The sequence below is a fragment of the Acanthaster planci genome, unplaced genomic scaffold (assembly GCF_054643075.1).
Source record: "Acanthaster planci isolate LZ-2023a unplaced genomic scaffold, COTS_SCS Contig9, whole genome shotgun sequence".
Classification (NCBI taxonomy): domain Eukaryota; kingdom Metazoa; phylum Echinodermata; class Asteroidea; order Valvatida; family Acanthasteridae; genus Acanthaster; species Acanthaster planci.
In genome coordinates, this window is record NW_028257633.1 from 165,867 (window position 1) to 190,200 (window position 24,334).

A 24,334-nucleotide genomic window follows, 5' to 3' on the forward strand; every position below is an offset into this window, starting at 1 on the left:
CATTTTCCTAGTTCCCAATCGCTTGAGATGAATAGGCCTACCCAACTTTTTTCTACTGCTCTACAGCATTACATGCTAAGACGACTTCTCTTTGAAAGGTAAAATAAAAGTCTTGCAGTGCAAACTTTACTCCCAGAAAATTTCAAGGAAAGGAATTCTGGCTAAATTTCCAATTCATGCTTCAACGTTTGTTGACGGTTTGTCAAAAATCACGGGAGCACAAAAAAATCAACACCAGAAAAAATTACAGGTCGGTAGGTCACTCAGAACACAAGATTCCATGAACGTTTTTCCTAGTTTCAGATCGCGCATGCAAGTACATACATGAATGTCGTAATATCAACTACACATGTGTAACAGATTTGTATGTGATGTAATGGGTTTGTCAGCAGGCTATCCAGGTTGATGCACTGAAATTCTAATATATAACTAATCCCCTTTAAAATACATTTAAGACATGCTTTACTAGAAAAAACGCTTGTTACAGTGGTTTTGGCCGAGAAATGAAAAATTTTATGTGTAAAAAAATTTTTGAAGCGATCCAGAACTGGCTAAACTGAACCAGAACTAGGAAAAGTGTCGTCGTCACTTTTGTCGATCTTGTAAGACAACTTAAAAGCTCAAAAACTTGGAAATATTTTTGAAGTACCCTCTGCATACATGTACAAGGTAGACCTCTGACCCCATTTCATTGGAATTTGATGATAATTGAGCTGTAATATGACTGAATATAGTTTTTGCAATCCGGAACAAGGAAAACGACTGAATACAGATGCGGCTGCGTTGTTCATGCCAACAATCCAACCGGACGTACCGGTATCACGGTACACGATTTGACCAGACGTACCACAGTGCACCTACCTGAACATGTAAAGTTGTGCAACATCAAGGTTAGGATGTCGATCTTTTTTGCAGTCTTTTTTTGCAATTATTTTTCGGTGCACGGTGCTGAAATGTCTAAAATGACGGGCAAACAAAAATGTTGCCAAAAACAGGTGCTTGCCCACTGGGCTGGCAGCCTGGAACATTTGGTTGCCCGACAAAATATTTTGGTTGTCCCAGGACGTCAGACTACCAATTCTGCGAGCCCTGCATGTACATGTACACATACATGGCGTGATGCATGGTGTAATTCTAGGGAGAATATTTTGAGGGATTTTTTTCTCAGTAAAACTGAAACACTGCTTTTAGAAATTTACATGTTTACCTACCTAGAAACTGTTACTATCGCGATCATTATCAGGCTTGTTTAATCCACATGCATATGTAACAGACATGTAAACAGCCTTTCTTTATGACCATAACCATTCAACTTTCCAAGGGGGAAGGGCAACCTGAGACCATAAAAGAAAGAGCTGGATAGCTCATTAGGTTAAGTGCTCGGTGTCCCTGACTCACAAGCTTTTTCCAATGGTTGAAGGTTCCAATCCCAACCTGGCCCATTTTTTTATTCATCTTTACAATGATTATGCCACAGCCTAAATGTAGTCAGTTTCCATGTACATGTAGTACCGGTATATCAGGTGACAATCACTGAAGTACACCTACATGCACATGTATGTGTACGTGTACGCATAAACTAGGCCACTAGTATGCATGCGCATTACATGCCAGGGTGTACACCGTACATGCATTAGGCACCGTACATGTAAATGCACTAGTACATGTGGTACGTTCACAAGGGCCAGTATGCAATGACGTGTCAAATGGATTTCTCACAATTCAAGTTGTGGATCTTGAATGCAGTCGTTTAAAGTAAAAGGCCATGCATGACACTAACTTGCTCACTCAAGACTCTTGCTCCAAAATACATGTAGACAAATCTGGTGAAAAGGATTAGAAGCCATTACTGTGGAACCATCCTGTTCGCATGCAGGTGGTACGCGCGCATTCCTGTCTGACCAGTAGGGTGTCGTGACCTGCCTATGCGGGCACGTTTAAGACAAGTGCGTGAGTACGATGGCCCCTTAAGAATCGCATCTCCATGGATTTGTCCACAGCCTAAATCCTCGAATGCAAAGGCAAATATTCTCCAAACACAAAGCCCTGTTCTATTTTGGCATATGAAAGGAAAATCAAGAAAGATAAAAACACTGCCACGGGTAATGTTTTCAAAGTTTTTTGATGGAACGTGTTAGCAAACGGAGGGTTCCAAAATCCACCGACTTCCTGAGCAAACCTGCCTGGCAGCGCATTGCTATAGAGACGTAATTTCTTGAGCATGCTGGGTACCCGAGTGATTAGGCCGCCTAATTCAATAAAGCGCAAGTGTATCTATTGCTCATTTGAGCATGTTCAAGTGCACACGTATGCACTTTTGCCCCGTGGCCCTACAGCTAATTGGGAAGCAGTGTCCGTGGTAGAACACGGAATAGAAAAAAAAAGCCAAATGTGTATCCAGTAGGGGGTTGCGGAGTAGACGGGGCCTCAGGTGAAAGTCAAGATTTCCCCACGCTTCGTCCAGGCTTTAATCTTTAAGACAACAAAATCACTGACTTACTGGCTGTCACCAAAAATGGCCTCACCACAAAAGTAGATATAGTAGGTGCAGAAATATACTTCATGTGAAAGATTTTTTAAAGACTCATGTATTTAACATAAAACATAAGGAATCATCAGCCAAGAAGTACATGTACTTGTACCAGTAGAGCACCATTAGTACTAAGAGTCTAAGAGCTAAAGTGACACATTAAATGTCTTACAAAAGGAACGATACACGTTCATGCAATCGCTGTCGGTATCCTGAATATGTAAATCACTGGCAGACTTTTGATGAAAAGAGTTGCTTTCTGAGACACTGAAATAACCACTAGACCACTGGGAACTTCTTCATGCCGACCAACAGGTCTGCATTTTAATGGTTCAACTCGGCCCTGCAATCACAGGGGTATTTTACGGGCTCTTCCTCACGCTATCCAGCCGCCCCTTCAAAGGTTACTGACACATTATACACAGGAGTCCGCTCTCCCTGGAACTCTTAAATTAGATGAGCTCTGTGAAGGAGAAACTGGAATAACTCCCCGGCGACATGCGGGGAACCAAGGAGAAGCTGGGGTGATGGAATCAATTACAACAGTTGGCTTCCTGCCGAAGTTGATGTGGTGGGAGAGGCTGGAATTCGGCGTGGACGAGCATTAGGCAAGGAATTGCATATTGGCTGACAAGAATATGCGCACACTTTTCATGTACATGTACACTTTACATGTACAATGTATGCACATGTACATGCCAGGGTGTTACAAAATGTACGACAATGGAGAAAGAAGGACATCCAACCACTGTATCTTGCTACCAGTACATGTACACTGTATATTAAAAAAAAAATCACAATGCCCATACATGTTACTTCACATGACTATCACTGGCCTCCAACTAGAAAGTCGTAACTCTCCCAAACCCCTTCAAAATCCAGCAAGAAATTTTGGCTTGGCTGCCTTCAACTGTACACAACATCTCACAGCAGAGAGAGATAGGGGGAAGGAGAGATTCCCCCTCCCCGAACTTGGCCATCACATCCCCAATCTTTATGAACTAGACATGAATGTACATGTATATGTACAGAAGCTCATGAGTAAATTTCTGTGTGAAGTTTGGATTCAAGCCATTATACAGTTTAGTCGTTACGGTCACTTGAAGTTCATGGCCTCACATGTGTCTGACCCTGTGCACTGAGTATGCCTATGGGTAAAGAATGCATTATTGGCTGAACCGTCTAAAATAAAAAGGCTATTTCACGAAAACAGTACCGCTACATGTATGTCTGATTTTCATACAACTGGTCTCAAAAACAACTGTAAGACAACAATAAAAAACCTCCTAAAGGCTCAGCTTAAGGAAAAAATGCACTGTGATAATATCAGAGAAAATGCCGCGGGGGGGGGACTCTTTCAGGTTTTTAAAAAGGCCTTTTTCTTTCAATAAAAGTGAAAAGGTTTTTAGACTAGAGGCCTGTTGACACTAGACATTCCCTAACATTGCAGGGATGAGGCCACTTCACCCTCATTCCAGATTTCCAAGGGACATCAAGACTACCAGTGAGACGGAAATGAAGATGTATGTTCTGTTGGCGGCAGGAACTGATGAATTTCACTTTCTCTTTCGCAGGAAAGCTTGGCAGCAAACCCATCAGTCACTTTCGATTACGTACATGTAGATGTACCAGGGTAGGAGCCACATGTTACCAGAATATTTGATGTGGTACAGTGTATGCAGATTTGGAACGTATACAGAGCATATACAGTGATCTGTAATTCATCACAATGCACCTAGTGTCCCTTTAAGCTCATTTTCAATGTGTTTTGCCATTATGACGGATGTTTAGATGTCTTTCTGGTTCCACATTAATGTAAATTTCCATATTCATGAGCGACTGTAATGTCATTTCTCTGCCAAGGAGCTTCAATTTACAGTTAATTAAGCAAAAAAAGAGGCTGGAATTTGGGGTCATTTGCCATCATACATGTAAGTACATGGTAATAACCTAAGGAGGAATCTTTTCTCGCAAATTCTTGCAAGGGGCAAATTTGGGGTTCACAGTTTGACGAAAAAATTCCTATCTTTAATATAGCTGTCTTATGGGATTTATGACTCCAGACTCATGAATGCTGTGCGTCAGGGAAGGCTCCTCTAACTACGCCACCAATTACACAAAATACCTGCCCCTTAATGGTTGCTGACGTAATACTTCTGCCACTGGCAGGTGAGGCGGGAAGAGAGTCTTCCTGACAGACGGTGATCATAATTATATGCCTGGCTTCGTTTGTCCCAAACAGCTAGTCGGCACACTTACGTACACACAGCACTTTTTTCCCCCAACCACACCTGGAATTTAAAGGTGCTTACCTGCATAACAAATTTTTGGTCGATGAATTTCTTTGCTATGGTGGGCTGGAACTCTGGTGATTCCAGGAATCTTAGGAAAAATTCGTAGACAATCTGTATCGGAGTTGAAAGAGAGCGAGGGAAGAGTCCCCTTTAAAACTTGCATGAAATTTAAATCTGTTTAGAATTGAAAATCACAACACATACATGTACATGCACATGCGAACATACTGATATTACATTCATTTTGAATACACATACACTGTACATGTACTGGCAGTGTTTCAACTTGCATTGATACAGTTCTCTCAGAATCCAATATATGAGTTTACATGTACATGAAGTACATGTACTGGTATGTACATGTAGAAACAATTTCTGACGGAAATACACCCACATGTACATACACCCGTATGTGTACATGTACATCTGAATTTCCTTGTATGAAAATAAAGGTACATGTACAGTGGAAAACATTTGCATGAAATATGATGACTAAGTTTTAAAGACATTTATACGATCCATAACACTATTTTTATGGTAAATACATGTACATGTAACTTTGTGTGCAAGATCCTTAAACACAGTAAATGACAGCCACTTGTAGCAATTGAAACGGAGTGAGGAATGCAAGAAATACAGACCCCATTTGTGCAACGTGGTTGAAAAGGAGTTCCAACTTTGCTTTGTTCCCCACCTTACACCCACAGTTCCTGGGTTTCTAATGCAGCTCCATGCATTTTGGACATTTGGTACAAAAAGTGTGAAACACTTCCACAGTGCTTATGGGGAGCTCTCCACAGCAGCAGCTCTCAATTCAACTGGGCTGCAGCAGTGTCTGGTCATGTGCCAAATACAGACAAATGAGCCATACATGCACACGTACATGTACATGCACAGTGTACTTTAATAAAGGTTCCATGACCTGTGTGGATGAAAGGTTGGCATCAAAGCACACCAGACACTTATTGACATGTACAGACTACAGTATACCTTCAACAATGCACTCACATGTAAGTGTACGTCAGTGGTTAAAAGCATAACGTACACTTGTTGTAAAATTATGTATTTGCCTTATCATATGTCAGCCATATTGAAGTGAGTCTATGCCAGCAATGAAGATTTAAAAGTATACATGCACATGTATTAACCACAAAAGAATGTAGCACATCAGAAATGCAATTCTGTACATGATTAATTATAATTTGTGGGTTATCTATAGTGTACGTACCTGCAAGTGTGGCCATGATGCCTCTAATGTAGGATCGTCTTCCTCAGGATCAAAGTCGGGGTTTTCACTAGGTGGCAGTGTGCGGAAGATATTACATGTTATCTGCAAGAAAAGAGAAACACTAGTCATTGAGAACAAAAAGATATTTGAAAGATTGGAATCTGTTTTTTTCATGAACCTCTTACTGCTTTAACAGGCAAGACAGGTATGCTTCTGCTGCGACTCAACCAGGACATGTACAGATACAAGGGTGTAACAATTCAACGTGGTAGCGATGATCACGATACTCAAAAACTACGATACGGCATCGTGGAAACCTGTGTATCATCACGACACTTGAAGGGAGGGGCTAAAAGGTTATCATCACTGATGATATTAAGTTGAAAATATGTGCTTGGAAATAAAAATGACAAAACAAAGCAACCGTTTGCAAAATGATATTTTGGTCATTAGGCTTCATAGAACGGTTCAACCACAGCCCGTCCACGAGTAAAAATGGGTTATGAAAGGAAAGAGTCCTTTATGCATGTCGCTGCATCTGGAGCCACACAGCGTGTACATGTACCACTACCTGTAAAATGGTCAAATTATGTATGATTGTGTTGAAACAAAAGTGGGTTTACTCAGACATTTTGGTTGTTCAAATGTGCATTGCCACTTGGACTTTTTACAATGGTGGCATGTGAATGGATGGAAAAATGTGGCATGGCACGTGCTAGTGTCTGAAGAGTGCATTTGAGTGCTACATGTACACATGGTATGCCCGTACATGTACAGTGTACAATGCTACATGTACCATACATGTACTGTACGTACATGTACTGTACAGTGGTTATTATGTAAAATCCCCTCTATTTCTTCAACGCTATCATAGCTGGTGTAACTGCCATGAAACCCAATCACCTTTTCTCACAGTTTTGATAAATCTGCAACAATATTCTTGGGGCAAATGATAACAACTGCCTCAAGGGGAAATGTGCAAAAGCCTACTACCGGTACAACCCCCCAAAAAAGCAATGTGTGCACACATGTATTGGAACATCACAGGATCAGGAAACCCTTCTTCAAACAAGGCATTTGACGGTGCACTCCTTAAAGTTTTACAGAGTGCTGATGTTCCAGTTGGTTCCGGGGCCCTGTAAAGCTACATATACATGTACTGCGGCTCTATGGACATCTTCTGAGACCTTTTTAAAGTTACCATGAGTACGATGGAAGTTATATCCAGTAGCCAAATACATGTACACGTAGCCATATGAAAAAGCTAAGACTTACTTTTAAAATTTCATCATGTTTGCTGTTCCATGGATACACACATACATGTATGTACATTCTCCTTTCCGCCCCCCTTTGGGTAGCATTTGTGTAGAGTGCCAATAAACCCCAAAATCATTGTGAGAGACAAGAGTACAGGTGAATCTGTTTTTTTACCCTCTAGATCAGCATGGGGTCACTGAGTGCTGATTCTTACCTCTGATTGGTCGGTGGTTACTGTTTCACAGGCACATGAACAGTGTTGTAGTCAATGGGGAAATACATGTACATGTACCGCTACGTCTGAATTACTGTCCTAACACTTCACTCTTTATGTTACAGATTTTAAAATTCACTAGTTTAAATAGAAAAAACATCCCCGTTATACCAACAAAAAAAGTAGTATTCATTTTTTATTGCTTCAAAACGAATTCAAAAACGAGCGAAACATAATTCCTCATACAAATTGAATAAAGGGCTCTCCCCCTCCCTTGCCTGACATGTGGTGCGATACACGTAGGTATGGGTGGAACAGATTCCAATCAAGAGTACATGTATGTGAATCATCTGAAACTTCGGATCTACATTAAAAAATAAAGCTCACTGGCTGGTCTTTTCTGAGTTCATTGATGGTGAGGCATGCTTAACCATAACAGAGGTTAAATAAAGAAGGTAAAATGCATGTGCATCTTTCAGTCTGCATTAATGTTACATGTACATGTACCGTACACGAATGCGGGCAATGGAGCATAATTTCAGAGCCAGAAAATACATGCATGCTTGCTCAGATATTTATTTTTAACTGTATGAACATGCTTTACACGTATTTTGTTTTTCATGCAATATGTATTGTGATACGTACATGTACATGTACATGTATTGTAGTGCAACCCATGCATGTACTGTATCTACAAAAATGTAAGTGATATCGTTGTACCCCTATCACATGAATGTACATGTACCCCTAAGTATCACATGTCGATTTGATATTGACTAGAAGTATGGTACATGTACAGCTTTGTCCACAATGTACATGTACATTTGCATGCATACATGGTCTACATGTAGGTACAGACACACACAATGACGGAGGGTTAAAAGTATACAAACTGTGAACAGATGAAATGTACCAAATGAAATCTGTCCGAGTCTGGGAAATAATGTAAAATGCATACACATCACAGTAACTTGAATAGGACAGACTGCACTTTGTGCATGACAACTTTCATTGGATTAGGAGATTATTGCTTGCAAGCATTCGCTCTGACACAATTACCAATTTCAGCAAACGATCATGGGGCACGTAATGCACTGTATCTTGATTAAAGCCCCAAAGGTTGCTAGGCATCAACAAATGAAATGAATAATGTGAAAGAGGCTGCACACACATTTATATCAGAGTGGTATTAACTTTCCAATCATCTCAAAATGAGTGATAAATAATTAAAACCTACATGTACATACCTGGTAGGCATGCATACGTCTGTACAAGGTATCGGTACAATGCACATGTACATGATACATGTGCTGGTATGTGCACGCAGACAGCAAACTGCATGCATCAAACTGCCTTCATGCATGGACATGTACATGTACATGTATGTACATGTACACGTAGCTTGAATGTTGTAAGCCAATAAACAGGTATAAAAAGCCTGCTCAGACCAAACCACGATCTGCGTGAAATTTCAGGGATCAAAATATCGTACCCACTGGACTGGTGGACCAAGGCCAGTGATTTTGGCATCAGACTTACTGCCTCAAGATACAGGTAGTAGAAGCCAAGCGGTCGTGTTTTTCTGAAATTTTTTAGTATGAATCATTCAGAAGTTTTTAACAGTAAAAGAGAAATTGTGCAAGCGTTATTCAAGCAGTCAGCTACATGTAACAGATTAATTAATCATATTGGGCATTGTCAGTTCAGTCAATCAAAATTGTGAAAATTATGCCTTCCTTTCAAAGGCACAAAAATATTTTTTTCACTCAGGAGAGTTGAAAAACCAAGAATGCGCTTGTCATTTTGAGAGGATGAAAATACATACATGGTCTGCCAAGATCTGCTGGAAAAATCTGTGTAACATGGAGAAACATTCTCAACTACACGTACACAATGTGCATGTTATGTACCATTTTACATGTACACTCATTAACTCTTGAAGCCTTTAACCGGTGGGAAAATTTCAAAAAATGGTGGCATCACTGTCAGCTCAATGGTACTGTTTGCCGTCACAGATAATTATGACTGATGTGAGGCTTTAGTCAGGCCAGTGGAATGATTGAGGACCACAGCCCAATGCATACTGGAAGAGACAGAAAAGCTCCAGACGACAGACAGACTGATTGGATGCAGCAACCAATAGGCAGAAGGGCCTGATTCCATTCATTCCAGCTGGTTTATAATTCAATACTTGGCCCGGTCTGGATGGATCTGCCATGTCTGCACGACCTACTTCATGTACAATGAACACGTACATGTATGTATGCGCTTGGTGGCAATGTACATGTACAATGTACTGTATGTTTATGTAAGTTGTAATGTCCACAGAATTGTGACTCACTGAGCAACTTTGTGATTGAAATCATTTCTTGCAATACCTGTGTCGGTTCATATACAAAAAATTTGCCGTATTGTGGAACATCTCAGTGTGTCCTCTCCTTTGTAAAATGTAGGGTACCATGTCCCAAAGCAGTGAACAAATGTTAAACATAAATGTGGTGCACATGCACCGGTCTGTGTAGGCCTCGTTTCCAGGTTGGGAAAGCAAAATTGTGAGCTCCAAATTTACATGTTAACGGTACCAGTCCTGTACACATGTAGCCAGGCATTTGCATGTTATTGTGTGCACTTGTTTCTGGCTAACATTTCAACATCAATTTAATGGGTCAATGCACTTTCCTGAAATGCCAATCCTTAGCCTTAGCCCCCACATTCCATGATCAATCTCTCCATATCGGTGCACAAACACTGCAACATGTCTCTGTACATGTACATACATGTACATGTACATTGTACTAGGGCATACATGTACATAATGTACATGTACATTATATACTGTAGGTGCTCTGTGTATTGCCTTGTGATGTGATTTGGATTTCATACAGGCCCCAATCTTAAGTAGGAGTGTTGAGCTACAGTATACTGTCAGAATGAATTGCCGGGCACTATCCATCAATCAATCGAGATTTAAATTGGGTTAATGGTAAACTTACATACACATACATGTACAGCCATAGCTTCAATGAAGATCAAGATGTGTTTTTCGATTTATAAATGTACCATATTTTTCAAATGATCCCCTCATTCATAATGCATATGACTATTAGACAGATCATGACAATCAGTTTGCATCTAAAAAAATTCTAGTGACCCAATGACCAGAGATGCCGATAAATCTGTAATCAGACTGCATGACGGAGCAGAAGAATCCCAATAAACTGAATGGTTCATACTGGTACATGTAGTTCACGAAATTACCTCGTCTCTGAATGATATCGGGTTGCATGTGGTCGTACTGTATGTCACATTTGCGAAATCCCTGTGTGTGCCCAGATTCCCAAAGTCTTGAGGCTACTGTGTTCGTTTGCTTTCCAAGAAGCAAACCGAGCCCTGGTTTGATGTATCGATCGCTCGGTTTGGCATCCTGAAGGAAACGGACATTGCGGGGGAAGGAATTCAGGTTGGTATAGTGGCTCTTTCCTTGCCTTTCAACCCGATGGCCTGGGTTCAAACCCCACCTACATGTATGTAGGTCGATATATGGATGTACGTTTTCACTCCCCACCTGATTCTGTGGGCATTTCCCTGGGAATATTTACGCAATTGTTTTCCTACCACCTTTTCTTTGTTGTCTTCTGAGGGTTCCAAATAATCAGCTTTCACTTAATGGGTTACCCTCATTAAAAAAAAAATGGTAACAAAAAGTTGGAAAATGTTAGGAGGACTCCTGTTGATATCATCAGGGAAGGATTCTCTTCAAGGCCTTGAACCCCAAAAGTACCACGAGTTCCAGTGACTTCAATTGTGACTCATTTTGTTTGGCTGGGTCAAACTGCTGAGATTTCGGATGTTTTGACTCTCCCATCCCCAATGCATGGATCTTTGGGTTACATCTCCCATGGTTGCTTTGCAATAGTCTCACATCACAACAAACAATTGTAACACATCCCTATGATAACTCTGACCAGGAGGGGAGTCAAGTAGGAGAAAGAGGAGAGGAGATGGTCCCAATGGCAAAAGTCCACAAGAAGGCGAGGTTCCTTACCATATGAATGACTTCTGGATACAGCTCTTCTGAGAGCACCCCTCTTTCGGTGGTGATGTAGTCAACCAGCTCATTTAGACTCGCCCTCTTGATCTCCTTGCCCTTCAGGTCAGACACTGCGTCCATGAAGTCAAACACAAAGCTGCACTGCCCTAGCTTCTTCACCACTAGGTCGTGCTTCTCCGGGTGGGGTGTGTCTGTCGAAGGGAGCAGAGGGTAATAGGTTAGCATTTCGTAGGGGAGGAGCATGGCTGGGGGCGGTTTTCTAATCAGTCCAGGATCCAGTAGGCTATTCAAGATCATGGTGTTGGACATTGTAGTACACAGTAGTGGCAAACCCCTCAACAAGACATAAAAAGTCTAACAGTGAGGTATTACAATACTGAGGTAAGGCCTGGCTCTGAGAGTTCACATACATGAAGCGCCACAGCACTGACCATGTTCAGGACCAGGCACTGATACGACTGACTTTCGTGGAGTCCTTAGTGGGACTGTTTCCGATTTGGACCGGGCAACCTGCCAAAGTTCATTATGCAGGGCCTAAGCGGCAGGAGGTTGGTGCTTGTGGGACAGGTCCCTCCCCGAGATTAGCCAAGGTTTGACAGGAAAGAGCTTAATCTTGGACCTGAAATAGCTAGGCTAATTTTAGCAGCCTGGGGAAAAAAGGTCCTTGCTGAAGGTGATAAGAAAATGGTTGAACTTCTGTGTTTTTGTGTGTGAACACTTTATTCCACTGCATGATTTTTCCCCTCCTAATACTAAAGGTTATCAAGTCATCTCACAATTTTTTTCTTCAGGATGCATCTAATTGAAACTGCTTCAGATAGCACTGTGGGTATAAATAGGCCATGACATCATTCCTGGTGGTTAAAATATCTCCACTTCCCCATAACTTACTGTATTTTTCCTTTCAGGTGTAGAGCTCATACACGTTCATGTGCATACAAAACTAACTTGCATTTCAAACAGGAATGAGTTTCAAGTATACATACATGTATACTACGTTCTTTGTCGTTTTAAACAATATACAAACAAAATTCCCAATCTCAATGGCCACAGGCCATCAGCATCTTTGTGTGTTTTTGATGACAGTAAAATTAACATTGGCATTCAGCCTTGTTTAGTCTGCCAACAAAATTATCTCAAGACAGCCTAAAAGTGGTTGGTTTAATATAACATGTATCAATATATATGTACATGTACACAACGCATTCAGGTGTAAAAACAAATAATTTCACCCGTTTTGGTTTCATTTTAATTTCCTTAATGACCAATTCTGATTACTTTGACAAGTGTCCTACATGTATATTCTCCCACCCAGATCCAAAAATGCATTAAATAGAACTTTTTACCTTATATTATACTGACCTCAAAGGGTAAACGGGTAAGGTTGGACAGTGCTTAAATTACCTTTCCTTAAAACTCCATCCATGGTACATGTACCTGCTTGTGTTTGAGTGTGGTTGTAATGTTTGTAAATAACTGTTCAATACTAAAAAAAAAAATCCCTATTGGACAGGCCTGTTTAAGCTGCAGCCAGCTGCACATACATGTAAATGTCCCAGCCCAGAATTGGCATATGTCCTGAAACTACCAGTACAACAGAACAATTCATGCTAGGCTCCGTTCCGGTTTCTGCCACTTTTTTCCTGGTGCAAAAATGCTTGAATCCGATCATGCCGTATGTCAAAAGGCTAAACCACCCAATTAAAGTTCAAATGACTATTTTTATACTACAAAAAAAAAAAAGCGTCTGAGAACATACACTGTACCCTCTATGGTGTTAAATGTGCGTGTACATGTATACAATTCATAGCTTATTCACTTTGTGTATCAGATGTTGTCAGTAGATATATGCACGCATGCATGGAAAAGCTAAGATGACTTACAAAGTTCATGAAGCGACGGAAACAATTTTTCATACTCAATGCAGGGTTGAAGGCAAGGTACCGCTACATGTAAATCTGACAAAATCGTTGGTGAAAAAAAAATTGCCCCAAAGCTTTACATGGGATGCACGTTCATGTTTGCATCTGTACTGGCTGCAAGGCCTGCAGAACAATGATCAGTGCGATACAATGCATGTATTACACAGAAGGGAAAAGTATGCCCGAAGAACATACATTACATGCATTAGGCAAGCGCCAGTGCCACATGTACTGTACATATGCAGCAGGCACTTGCCATGGACTGTCAGACTCTTCTTGCACACTCATGCCACAGGCCTCAGAATAACCCCTGGGCTTTCATCACAGATTCCTGCCCACAATATGAGACGGGCCCAGCTCAGGTAGAGATCAATAGCACTGAAAGGTCAACTTCAGCTGGGTAAAATACCGGTAAAAGTGTGCTCACAATGTCTGAGGAGACAGTCATCTTGCATGTATGACAGCTAACTTCCAATTGACCAAGGGGAACCTTAATCATGTATTCAGAAGAATGTAAGATCTAACATGAAGGGAATCAGAGTTTACGCTCCCTTTGCCAAGAGATCAAGCACTGCATATAAGAAAACTGGCATGATAATAATGAATTTAGAAAGTATTATGTACAAACTGTACACGGCTTAGAACGTTTAAATACATACGAAAATGTATAAAAAAAGTCATAGATACCGGTAGTGCATTGATCACGTGTTAAGCCACAAGCAAGCATGAACATTTACAACTGAGTGAACTGCCTATGTTGCCGGGCTTCAAAAAATGATGGATAGTGTTGATCTTTCCCAGTTGATGTGTCCTGCCCACTTTGTTGTAATTGTATAACTTTGGGTACGAGGATGGATAACAACGCTGGTGCTACGCATTATTCATTGTAGATGTGCTGTGTGGGGGACAGTGAAGCACTGTCTGCCTTCGCATGTGCTGTTCTCCAATCTGACCATGACTGAGACCAGCGGGTTACTTGTACATGTACATACCGGTATCAGACCACTGTTGGTGTGCCCAGCTGTGTTCGTGGAACACGAATAGCATGCTCTAATCACTATTTCTGCTGCGACAGCCATTAATGTTTAATACAAATGCTCATGTTGCTGTAGCTTCTAAATCTGCTCTTCAATCTTGCCAGTATTATTTTTCACCGGAATTTTATGTAAATAATGTCTTGAAATTCAACCAGTCAACAAAAAAAACCCCAGTGCTTTACGACCCCCACGTTTCTCTGTAGACCAGTTTACAATGTATTATAAATCCTAGATTTCTCCTTCAAAAAAAAAAAGAAAAGAAAAAAATCAACAAAAGACACCACAATCAATTTCAAGTTTCCTTGTACATGTACATGTAATTCAAAATCTAATTAGTGTTTCAATTTGTCAAAGTGTTTTAATTTATCTTGCAATAAACATTGCACTGAACAAGTACCGGTACATGTGCATTCCTTTAGAACAGATTTTTCTCACTCTCTAAACCTTTTCCATTGTAAATGCAATTGATCAATACTCATGCAAGATAAAAGGACATATACAAGTAGTGTTACAATGTACATGTTACCTACATGTAGATACTAATATGTACATGTACACGGACACGTTACATGCATGTACAAGGCAGAGTTTCCCCTGTCTATTCAACTGTGAGACAGCCCACTTCACTTATTTTAGTGACCTCCTCAGCCTTTCTGTTGAAGGTTACCGCCTCTCTCTTAAAATGGGAAAAAAAAAACAGAGGGAACAAAATTTGGAACACATGTAGATCAGTATCAGATTATGCAGACTGGTAAAGAGGACCACAGATATATTTATATAGTTATATTTATTTATAAGATACATGTACATTTATTTCAGATGGGAGAATTGTGAGTAAATATACTGTTAGATTAAGTAAAATTTATTTAAAAGCCCTTGTTGGAAAAACTCGCTTTTGTTGTGGGCACTACAATTTAGGTGAAATTCGTTTGGCCACCTCATGCCTGAACTTATCAGCAACCCAGGGGAAACCCTTGAACAAGGGTATCAAGACAGAAAAAATGTAACAGTTCCGGTTTTGGAATGAATCAATAAGAAAAAAGCAGGGCAATCATGCATAAAATCTACATAAAGCGCACATACAACAAAAATCAATTCAAGAAAATATTCCAACTTGGGTCATTCCTTCCTCAGCCCATGTACAGTGCCTGTACATGCATCGCCTGTGTGAACACAAACTTTAAAAACAAAAACAAAAAAACCACTGTGATGGAGGTGAGCAGCTTTCTCAGTTTTGCAAACACCCAGCCCCGGCTGACTCTCAAACGGTAGGAGATTGGTACAACTACATGTACTTCCAAATTGAGCCTTCCCTCCAAAAGTTTTTGATGCATAAGTGTTTGACTAGTTGCTCTATGGGCTGTGCACATATACATGTACATGTAATTGTAACACATGTATAAGCTACAGCAGCTGATTTCAGGAAGGAGTGCAGTTTCAAGATATAGATCTAAACTGAAATATCTATGAGCCTTGAAGGATGTGAGAATTATCTCCCATTAGCGTCCACTATCCCCCACTGATCCCGGCGGCTTGAAACAAGCTAAGTAAGATTGCCACTAATGACATGAATGAGAATGAGGTGGCTTTGGAAATGGATCAGGCTTTTGTAGCATCCCGCAGATGCTTGGATGATAAATATGCACATGTACATGTACGTGCAGCTGAGACTGCAGTGTTGGATTGTATTCAATTCTAGAGATGAGCTTCCTTTGGTTTTGTGGGGGGATGTAATTTGATTAGAAAATGTATTATTATCAGCATGCCTGGCTTGCAAACTATTGGGAATTGGCCCTGTCATGCAAGCTACCTGAATGGTACTGGCACTTGATGTTAGGAGAAATGTACACAAACGCACAATGTGATGTAGTGGTAGGTACCGTAACTTCATGAACATGAACAAAATCACTTGCTTTTACATGTAAATGTATTTATGCATATAGGTCAGAGAAACTAAATTTTCTTTAATCTTTGGTATAAAAAGCCATCTCAGCCTGATCAAAAGGTTGGTAGGTTCAATAAATTTCAAATGCAATCACTTCCACACCACTGGCAAGTGCCATTCTCGGGAGGCTTGACAACTCCTTGGTACTCGCATCAACTGATCAATAAATAATGTATAACCACAGTGGATTAGTGCACTGTGTTGTGTCTGTTGTGAATACAAGCCAATTATGAAATCATGCAGACAAGTGGAAGCAACTCCACTGAACGATGAACTCACTGGTGCCACTGACACGGGCTGGGAGACGGGACCCATACATGTACGGGTACATGTACAGATTATTAGACTCCACTCAAGTCTGTCTGACTCAGGATTATGCCATTCACGTGTTGTACATGTACACAAGTATGCATATATACAGTACATGACACCGGTATATGGTACACTGTGTATACATGTACCTTTTTCCAGTGATGTCACGATTGTGTTGGACCTCTTGATGTGTTTTGATGGTAATGAGTGTATAATGTTGTGATGGTGATCTACTTATTCCAGATAAACTACATGTAGTCAAGCAGGAAGCGTTCGCACGTGCGCATGCACATGGTTGAAGCTGCCCATAGGAATATACGATCACCGTGGCCAAGGCGGTCCACATTGGTGGTATTGTTTATATTTAGTCACGTGCGTGAAAAAGGTCTATACATGTACGTCCATTGTACATGTACATGTACCGGTACAGTGTTCATGGATACCCGTAGCCTTTAAGAATTGCCACAGTCACTTAAGATACAGTACATGTACAGGTGTACATGTAATGTGCCATTTCATTTGGTAATGTACAGGTACCAGTAATGTACATGTAGATTTCTACTGTACATGTACATGTACAGTGTACCATACAATGTACGTGCACACATGTACTATACCATAGAGCTAGTATGACTATACCGGTACATAACATGTTGGGTACATGTACACGTACATTTGTGTATGCATTCATGTGAATCAGGCACATTTACATGCATACCAGTACCTTATTACCGGTATGTGCTTTGTGAACATGTACATGTATGTTTGTACGTGTATAAACAGTGTACATATTCATGTTATATGTATTGTTAATGCACGCTTGCAGAAAAGAGCAAAGGTTTCAGGGTCAAATACATGTACTTCATTTTGAACATGTACAGTACACTGTAACTAAATTTTATGTAGTGCCAAGTGTGAAGATTTTGTTTTCCACACAAATACAAACCTCAGAATCTGAATAGACTGGTGTGTGTAATGTCAAGTACAGGGAATAAAATTTGCCTCAGAGGTGTGGAAACACAAGTGCGTACAGGTACATGTACACTGTACCGGTACATATCTCTTGTTTACTTACAGCTACTAAGAGTCACAGATGTACAACACAGGTACATAAAATTACTTACAGCCCTCAGGCACATGTACAAGTAATTGGTTTTTCCTTCAGTGGCTTTAATTCCACACCTTTCTCCACTAGGCATTTTATAGGCCCCTGGGGATTTTTACCACAAGGCACGCAAAATCCTTTTCATTATAACAGTTTATTTTGGTGAGAATTTAAACCTCAGCATTAACTAAAATTAGTTTGAAAGGTTAATCACTTCAACTGAGTAAGAGGTCTTTGTACATGTTACATGTAGTTGGTTTTGTCAGAATCAAACAAATGTACACACCAATCAGTTACAACTGAAGGATCACTAAATTTTTATTAACCTACCGGTACATTGTACATTTGTAATACATACAGTAATCATAAATTTAGCAACTGAATCATGTACATGTACATTGTATCCATGACTGTTTACTGAGAGCATGTAAAATATCCAGCAAAATAATAATTTTACAAATACATGTACCAGAATATAAATAGGACAAAAAGTGGACACTGGAAAATTTTGACCTTGTACCTGTACATGACAGCGTACCAGGTATTTGCCCACCACAATGTCATGTCAGACTTGGGTCAACTCTCAGGAAAACACTTTGCATCCCTGCAGAATTCCCATTACCACAGTTTTCCATGATCGCCAGTTACAGTACACCGATACCTACAGTATTGACAAGTGTTTGTCCACTAGAGTGTGCACAGAAACCAAACCTTATACCGTACATTAGTATAATGTCAATGATACAGCTCAGCAAAAGTGCATGTACATGTACGGGGTACGTGTAATAGACAAGTACATGTACATGTACATGTACATGTACGTGCTGTACACTGTACATGTGATTTGCATTCGGATAGCGTGCCACACACATCCATACCTAGTACATCTACTGGTACATGTATGTACATGTACCGGTACGTACCCGGTACACTATTACTTACACACACAAATTAAACATCTATACATTGTGCATGTACATGTACATTTGCTTGTACCAAAGAAAGGCCACATGTACATGACATGTATACACAGACTGTGTACTGTCCCCACCTACGTGTACATGTACCGGGTACAAGTACACTGTTTGTGTAGTACACATGTACATTTTATGTATTCCATGTGTACATACAGTACATGCATATAGTATTTAGTACATATACATGTGCACAAATGCATAGCAAGAGAAGTACCGTACATGTACATACTGTACATGTAGAGCCGGACATACATGTACTGGTACTTGGTAGCCCTTTATGTATGTACATGTATGCCATTATGCAGGTCTGTATTCAGCAATGGCCTACCTTTGGTCCACATGCATGACAGACGCATTACCACACAAGTAATAATCCAAGCCCTGTCTGGTAGGCTTTCATCTCAATACACCAACTTTCCCCGATCAGATGGCCATGAATTGAGTGTCCAGTGGCACAGTTAAAAATGTGAAGAGGGCATGCCACAAAGGCTATAATGCTATGAACAGCTGATGAGCAGTTGAGGAAGACAAGTGGTGCACTTGGCGGCCGCAATACCAAGTGATGTGCACAGTGCACATACGTGCACTGTATGCATTTGGGTTCAATCAAGGCAAATCAACGCCAAGGCTTCCCTCCGGTGTCAAATGCTGGAGTCCGATGCGGGGGAGAAATGCAAGATTCACTGGCGGCACAAGGTCACGATGAGTTGCATTGGAATCCAAGAGAGGGAGAGAGAATAATGCACAGACTATGTGCCGCTCAACATCATCTTGGCATTGACGTCATGGACAGCCGGTTGCAACACCAGGATGTAGTGGTTGCTAACGATGAAGTGTGCAGATGCGGATGGTGTCCCCCCCCCTCGCCCATATCTCTCTCTCCCTCTCTCATGCAATCTCTTCTCTCCCTGCCCTAAGCAGGCGGCCACCCTGAGACAAATCCTATTGATTAGTGGCTCATCGCTGGGCCTTTATTTCAATATTGCGGCTGGGGTAGTTTCATTCTCCACCGGGGAAGCCATGCATGTCCCCAAGGAAGGGGGACGGAGGGTGGGTTCAATGCTGAGAACACTGTCAAATTAATCTGGCAGCAGCAGGCACCAATGATGGAGCATGTGGCCTTTTGTAAGTGTATACTGCACTGCAGTGGTAATTATGTGCTGATTGCAGTACATGTACACTTTTCAGAGCATATCTTCAAATGAGGGAATAATGAAAAGGACTGACTCTGGGACACCAGAAGTTCAATGCAAATTTTATGGATATATGTGCATGTACATTCACCGGTAAAAATTGCACCTATAACTGCATTAGTTTCACTTTTTGGGCTGTAGACCATGCCGCACAGACAAAAAAACATGGCAAGCATACTAGTATAACATGTTCGTCTACATACATGGGCATTGTACGGGAGGTGGGGGCGCGCGTACGCTTACTGTACGGTACATGTAGTGTATATTTGTGTCCTTGTTGGCTACATGTTTTTCCTTCCTTTTCATGTTTTGAATAATTAGTGTGTGAAGTGCAGTTTTCAAGTTGCTCCCATTTGAACCACAATCACTTTCCTGTCTTGAAAATTCAACCACACATACCGGTACTTGTAAATAAGGTACTTTAGAGTGCGACACATGCATATAAATATAAGCTTACACCTTGGAAATTCAACCTTTAAGTATTACATTGACATATCTATTTGATGAAATTTGTGTGGGGTATAGGTAGGCAAGGAGGGACAGGTATTGGTAGTTGATCGAACAATTCCATCATTTGTAAGTAGCGTACATGTATTTGAGAACTTTTTCAAATCTTAATTCAAAGAGAAGCTTGTTTTGAAAAAAATGAATGACTCTAGACAGGTTCCTGCCACCAAATCCCAATCAGAACGATTACAATTACAATATGGTGGGAATGGGTACCAATTAATCAACTCACCTTCCTTGTAAATGTGGTACGGCACATGAACCTACATGTAGGAAATTTCCAGTATTTCCAACCATTTCCTGCCATCGAGTAATTCATGAGTTGACCTGGAATACCAGGTACATGTACCAGTACATACATGTACAAAAAATGTATGAGCGCATACATGTACCATGTATGCTAATTCTAACCTTTAGATGAGTCACGAAGGTCATTACATTTACTGTAACATGCAAAACACATTATACATGTGCCGGTACATGTAGTTAATGTTAGCAATTAACACTTTATTTTATTATGACGTAAATGTACCCAGTACATAAACATGAACTGGTGAGTACTGACTTTGAGCGGGAAAAAAGACCCCAAAACACAACTTGAGTCTATGAACAAAAAATCTAAATTGTGGATTACATATATACGGTACGTGAACATGTACGGTACATGTACATCATGCATTCATGGCTGCAAACTGAAGTGATCATAATTTTCTGGGTGCCATGAATACATCCAATGTACACATGTAATGCATGAAACAGTGCTTATACATGCATGCACATGTCTGTGCCAATGATTTACATGTACATGTACCGGTACATGTACACATATACGTGTACAAGTGGTCCCTACACTGAATACCATAAAATTACACGCACATGTACATGTATGTACAGAACTGGATTAAACACTGTGTCCATATCAAGTTCTGCAAGAATTCTTACAAGTGCTTTGTTTTTCTCAAAAGGTTTCTACATGTAGTTTTCCCATTTCATTTATATACTGCATTTCATTGAACAATCTCAAGCTTTTATTTTATTGCTTACTTTATAAACTGACTAAAAATAGGCCTGTCTGATTTCACAGTGATTGCCTTGTGTCTTTAAATTATGTTCATGAGCACACAATTACAGGTAAGGATCCACATACATCCACCGGTATAGTAAAAAATTAAAAAGTAATTGTCAGTGAACAACAAATGAGCACGTGCAAAAATGCATACAACTGCACAAAAAGTTTACAGATATTATTTCACTACATGTACGGTACACGTACTTTCAGAGTAGTATACAGGTACATGTATATACATATACATGTAGGCCCCCTACATGTGGTACCTACATGTACCATTATGACTTTAACAGTCAATTTTCATTCACTGGGCTCTAAGCCTTAATTCTCCGTCCCCTTTTCGCAAACTTGATTTTTCTAACGTACATGTAGAGTAGTACACTTTGTACAGTGGAGTACAGCATACATGTATCAGTCAATATATTAGACAAGGACGGAGAGCTCAGGTTTCATATCTACATGTACATGTAGACAGATGCAATGCCATTCATCATCAAACCCCTCGCATGGGCTCCTCCATGTTGATGTGCCCAGCGCACATCGACTGATCCAGCGTTGGCCTACCTGATGCCAAAAATGGGTGCCCTTGGAAGAATAATTAGAAATTCTTGGGAATCACTTCTCTAGACGAGCTCAAGGATGACATTTATATTTGCCTCGGTCAGATGATGGGCACTTGGTTGCTGGAGCAGTGAAATTATGAGGTTTCATATTAACCACAAAAATGAAGATGTACAAGATGTGAACGTGAAAGTGACCACAAACAATGCATACATGTATGTACGTACCGGTATCATACATGTACATGTGAATTACATTTTTGTACATGTATGTACACGCCATATGAATGTCAGTTATGGAACAGTAAGGACATGTACTTTTCCTTCTTTATTATGTTTATGCTAGCAGCATATCAACCAATCATGAACATGTGAGGATTATTCCTTTCTACACAGGCTCGTTGCCAAGGAGGAGGGGTCCCCAAGGGGTTGCTCCCCCCCCCCCCGGAAAAACATGTATCAAAATTATCTACTGAACATTCTTGTGATGTGCCCCCTAACTGGAAATGCAGCCCTCCTCTCCCAATGTCCGAACCTGGCGACAGGGCTGTTACTACCGATAAAACGAAATACACATATGTACATGTGTGTATGTGCAGTACATGTATTTGTATGTTTCAAATCACTTAGGAATGAAGATTCTATTTCATCTCCAAAGTTTGAACAGCCACAACTAGCCCTAATTTGGAAACTGGGAACATGGTTTCCAAAAGGGATTCTCTTTGGCAAACCACACAAAATACGTATTAGGTTGTACTCGTGTGCCTGTATTATGTACTGTACATGTACCGGTATACTTGTAATTTTGTTTGCGATACATGTACACGTACATAAATACATGTACATGTACTCTGTACATGCATTTTGTTCGTAAGTCCAAATAAACTAACAAACCACATGTACATGTATTGGGATGTGATTGTAAACAATATCACCATGCCGTTCTCATTTCACATACCTGTACATACATGTAAAGAGCTCTGGAGTACCGGTACCACACATGTACATGTACATTTCCGTACATGTCTGTACTTTCATTTCATGGTTATTTTATCATTTATAGGGCTAAAAATTACCTTTGACTACCCGACACAATGTACTTTACATGTCTGTATACAAACGTATTACATGTACACATACATGTACATGTACCAGTAGCTGTCCCAGCAATAATCTGTACTGCTTAAACTGTATGTCCATCATGTTACAATTCTTACATCTGCTTGATACATATTCCTTACCCATAACTCTATGTATAACCTTTAGTACATGATATCCAATTGTGGATGTACTGTGCACATGTACCTGATGAACCCTTTTAGAGATGTACAGGCCACTTGTACATGTACTTCATGGTCACAATTACGGTACATTACAAACACACTGCGTGAATGTACATGTATTTGTGATGCTGCGTGAAGAAGCGAAATCTACATACATGTACATGTATATGTAAATGTACCGTAGTCTCTCTTTTTATTTATAAATCAGCGGAACTTGGAAGAACTGCAGTAGATCACTGATAGAAGACTGATAGTTTATATGCATTTACATGGAAAAAACATGTGATTTCAAACAAAGGACAATTCCCCAGGCTTTATCTTCACTCAATAACATGTACGGTACCAGTAAAACGTGGCCTCAAAGCAGAGTGAGATACCGGTTGCATGTATAACAGTACATGTGCATGTACTGTAAGTTTGATGAAACTGAATGCAAGTACTGTACATGTAGACGATATACATGTACTCATTTTCTGGTAAAGTCCCTGAAGTGTTACCTAAGTGCATGAAGTGAGAGGTTCTGGCATACAACCACCTGTCAGGCTAGCAGATTACCATACATGTACATTTATTGTAATTTTCGGAATATACCATAAGCTGCGGCTTATACGTTGATTCTCACACTGAAAAATGTTTCTGCAGCTTATACTCCATGTGGATTATCAGCAACATTTGCACAATGAAATCCGTCACTAAGCACTGCACCGTGCCGTGCCTCAGTGCAGCATAGCCCAAGCTCAGGGGTGTGAGTGGCCAGTTAAATCAAAGCTGGAAACAGCTACGGTACATGTAGCAAAAAGCTGAAATTTTAGAGGGTGTAATACTTTTGTACAGACCAGGGGTACAAAAA

General features: G+C 40.4%; 1 protein-coding gene across 5 annotated transcripts in view; it reads right to left on the reverse strand.

Moving 5' to 3' along the window:
- The window catches only part of LOC147795522 (serine/threonine-protein phosphatase 2A 56 kDa regulatory subunit epsilon isoform-like), a 57,777-nt gene that overhangs the window by 18,656 nt on the left and 14,787 nt on the right, over positions 1–24,334 (reverse strand). For 4 of the 5 annotated variants that reach the window (XM_087131714.1, XM_087131713.1, XM_087131715.1 and 1 more), the window contains 3 exons: positions 11,569–11,765; positions 6,053–6,154; positions 4,843–4,935 (listed from right to left, as the gene is read on the reverse strand). In XM_087131714.1, the coding sequence (XP_086987840.1) occupies positions 4,843–4,935; positions 6,053–6,154; positions 11,569–11,765 (392 nt within the window). Of the gene's footprint in view, positions 1–4,842; positions 4,936–6,052; positions 6,155–11,568; positions 11,766–19,200; positions 19,602–24,334 lie in introns of those variants that run through there. The other variant, XM_087131717.1, reaches the window with a different exon arrangement.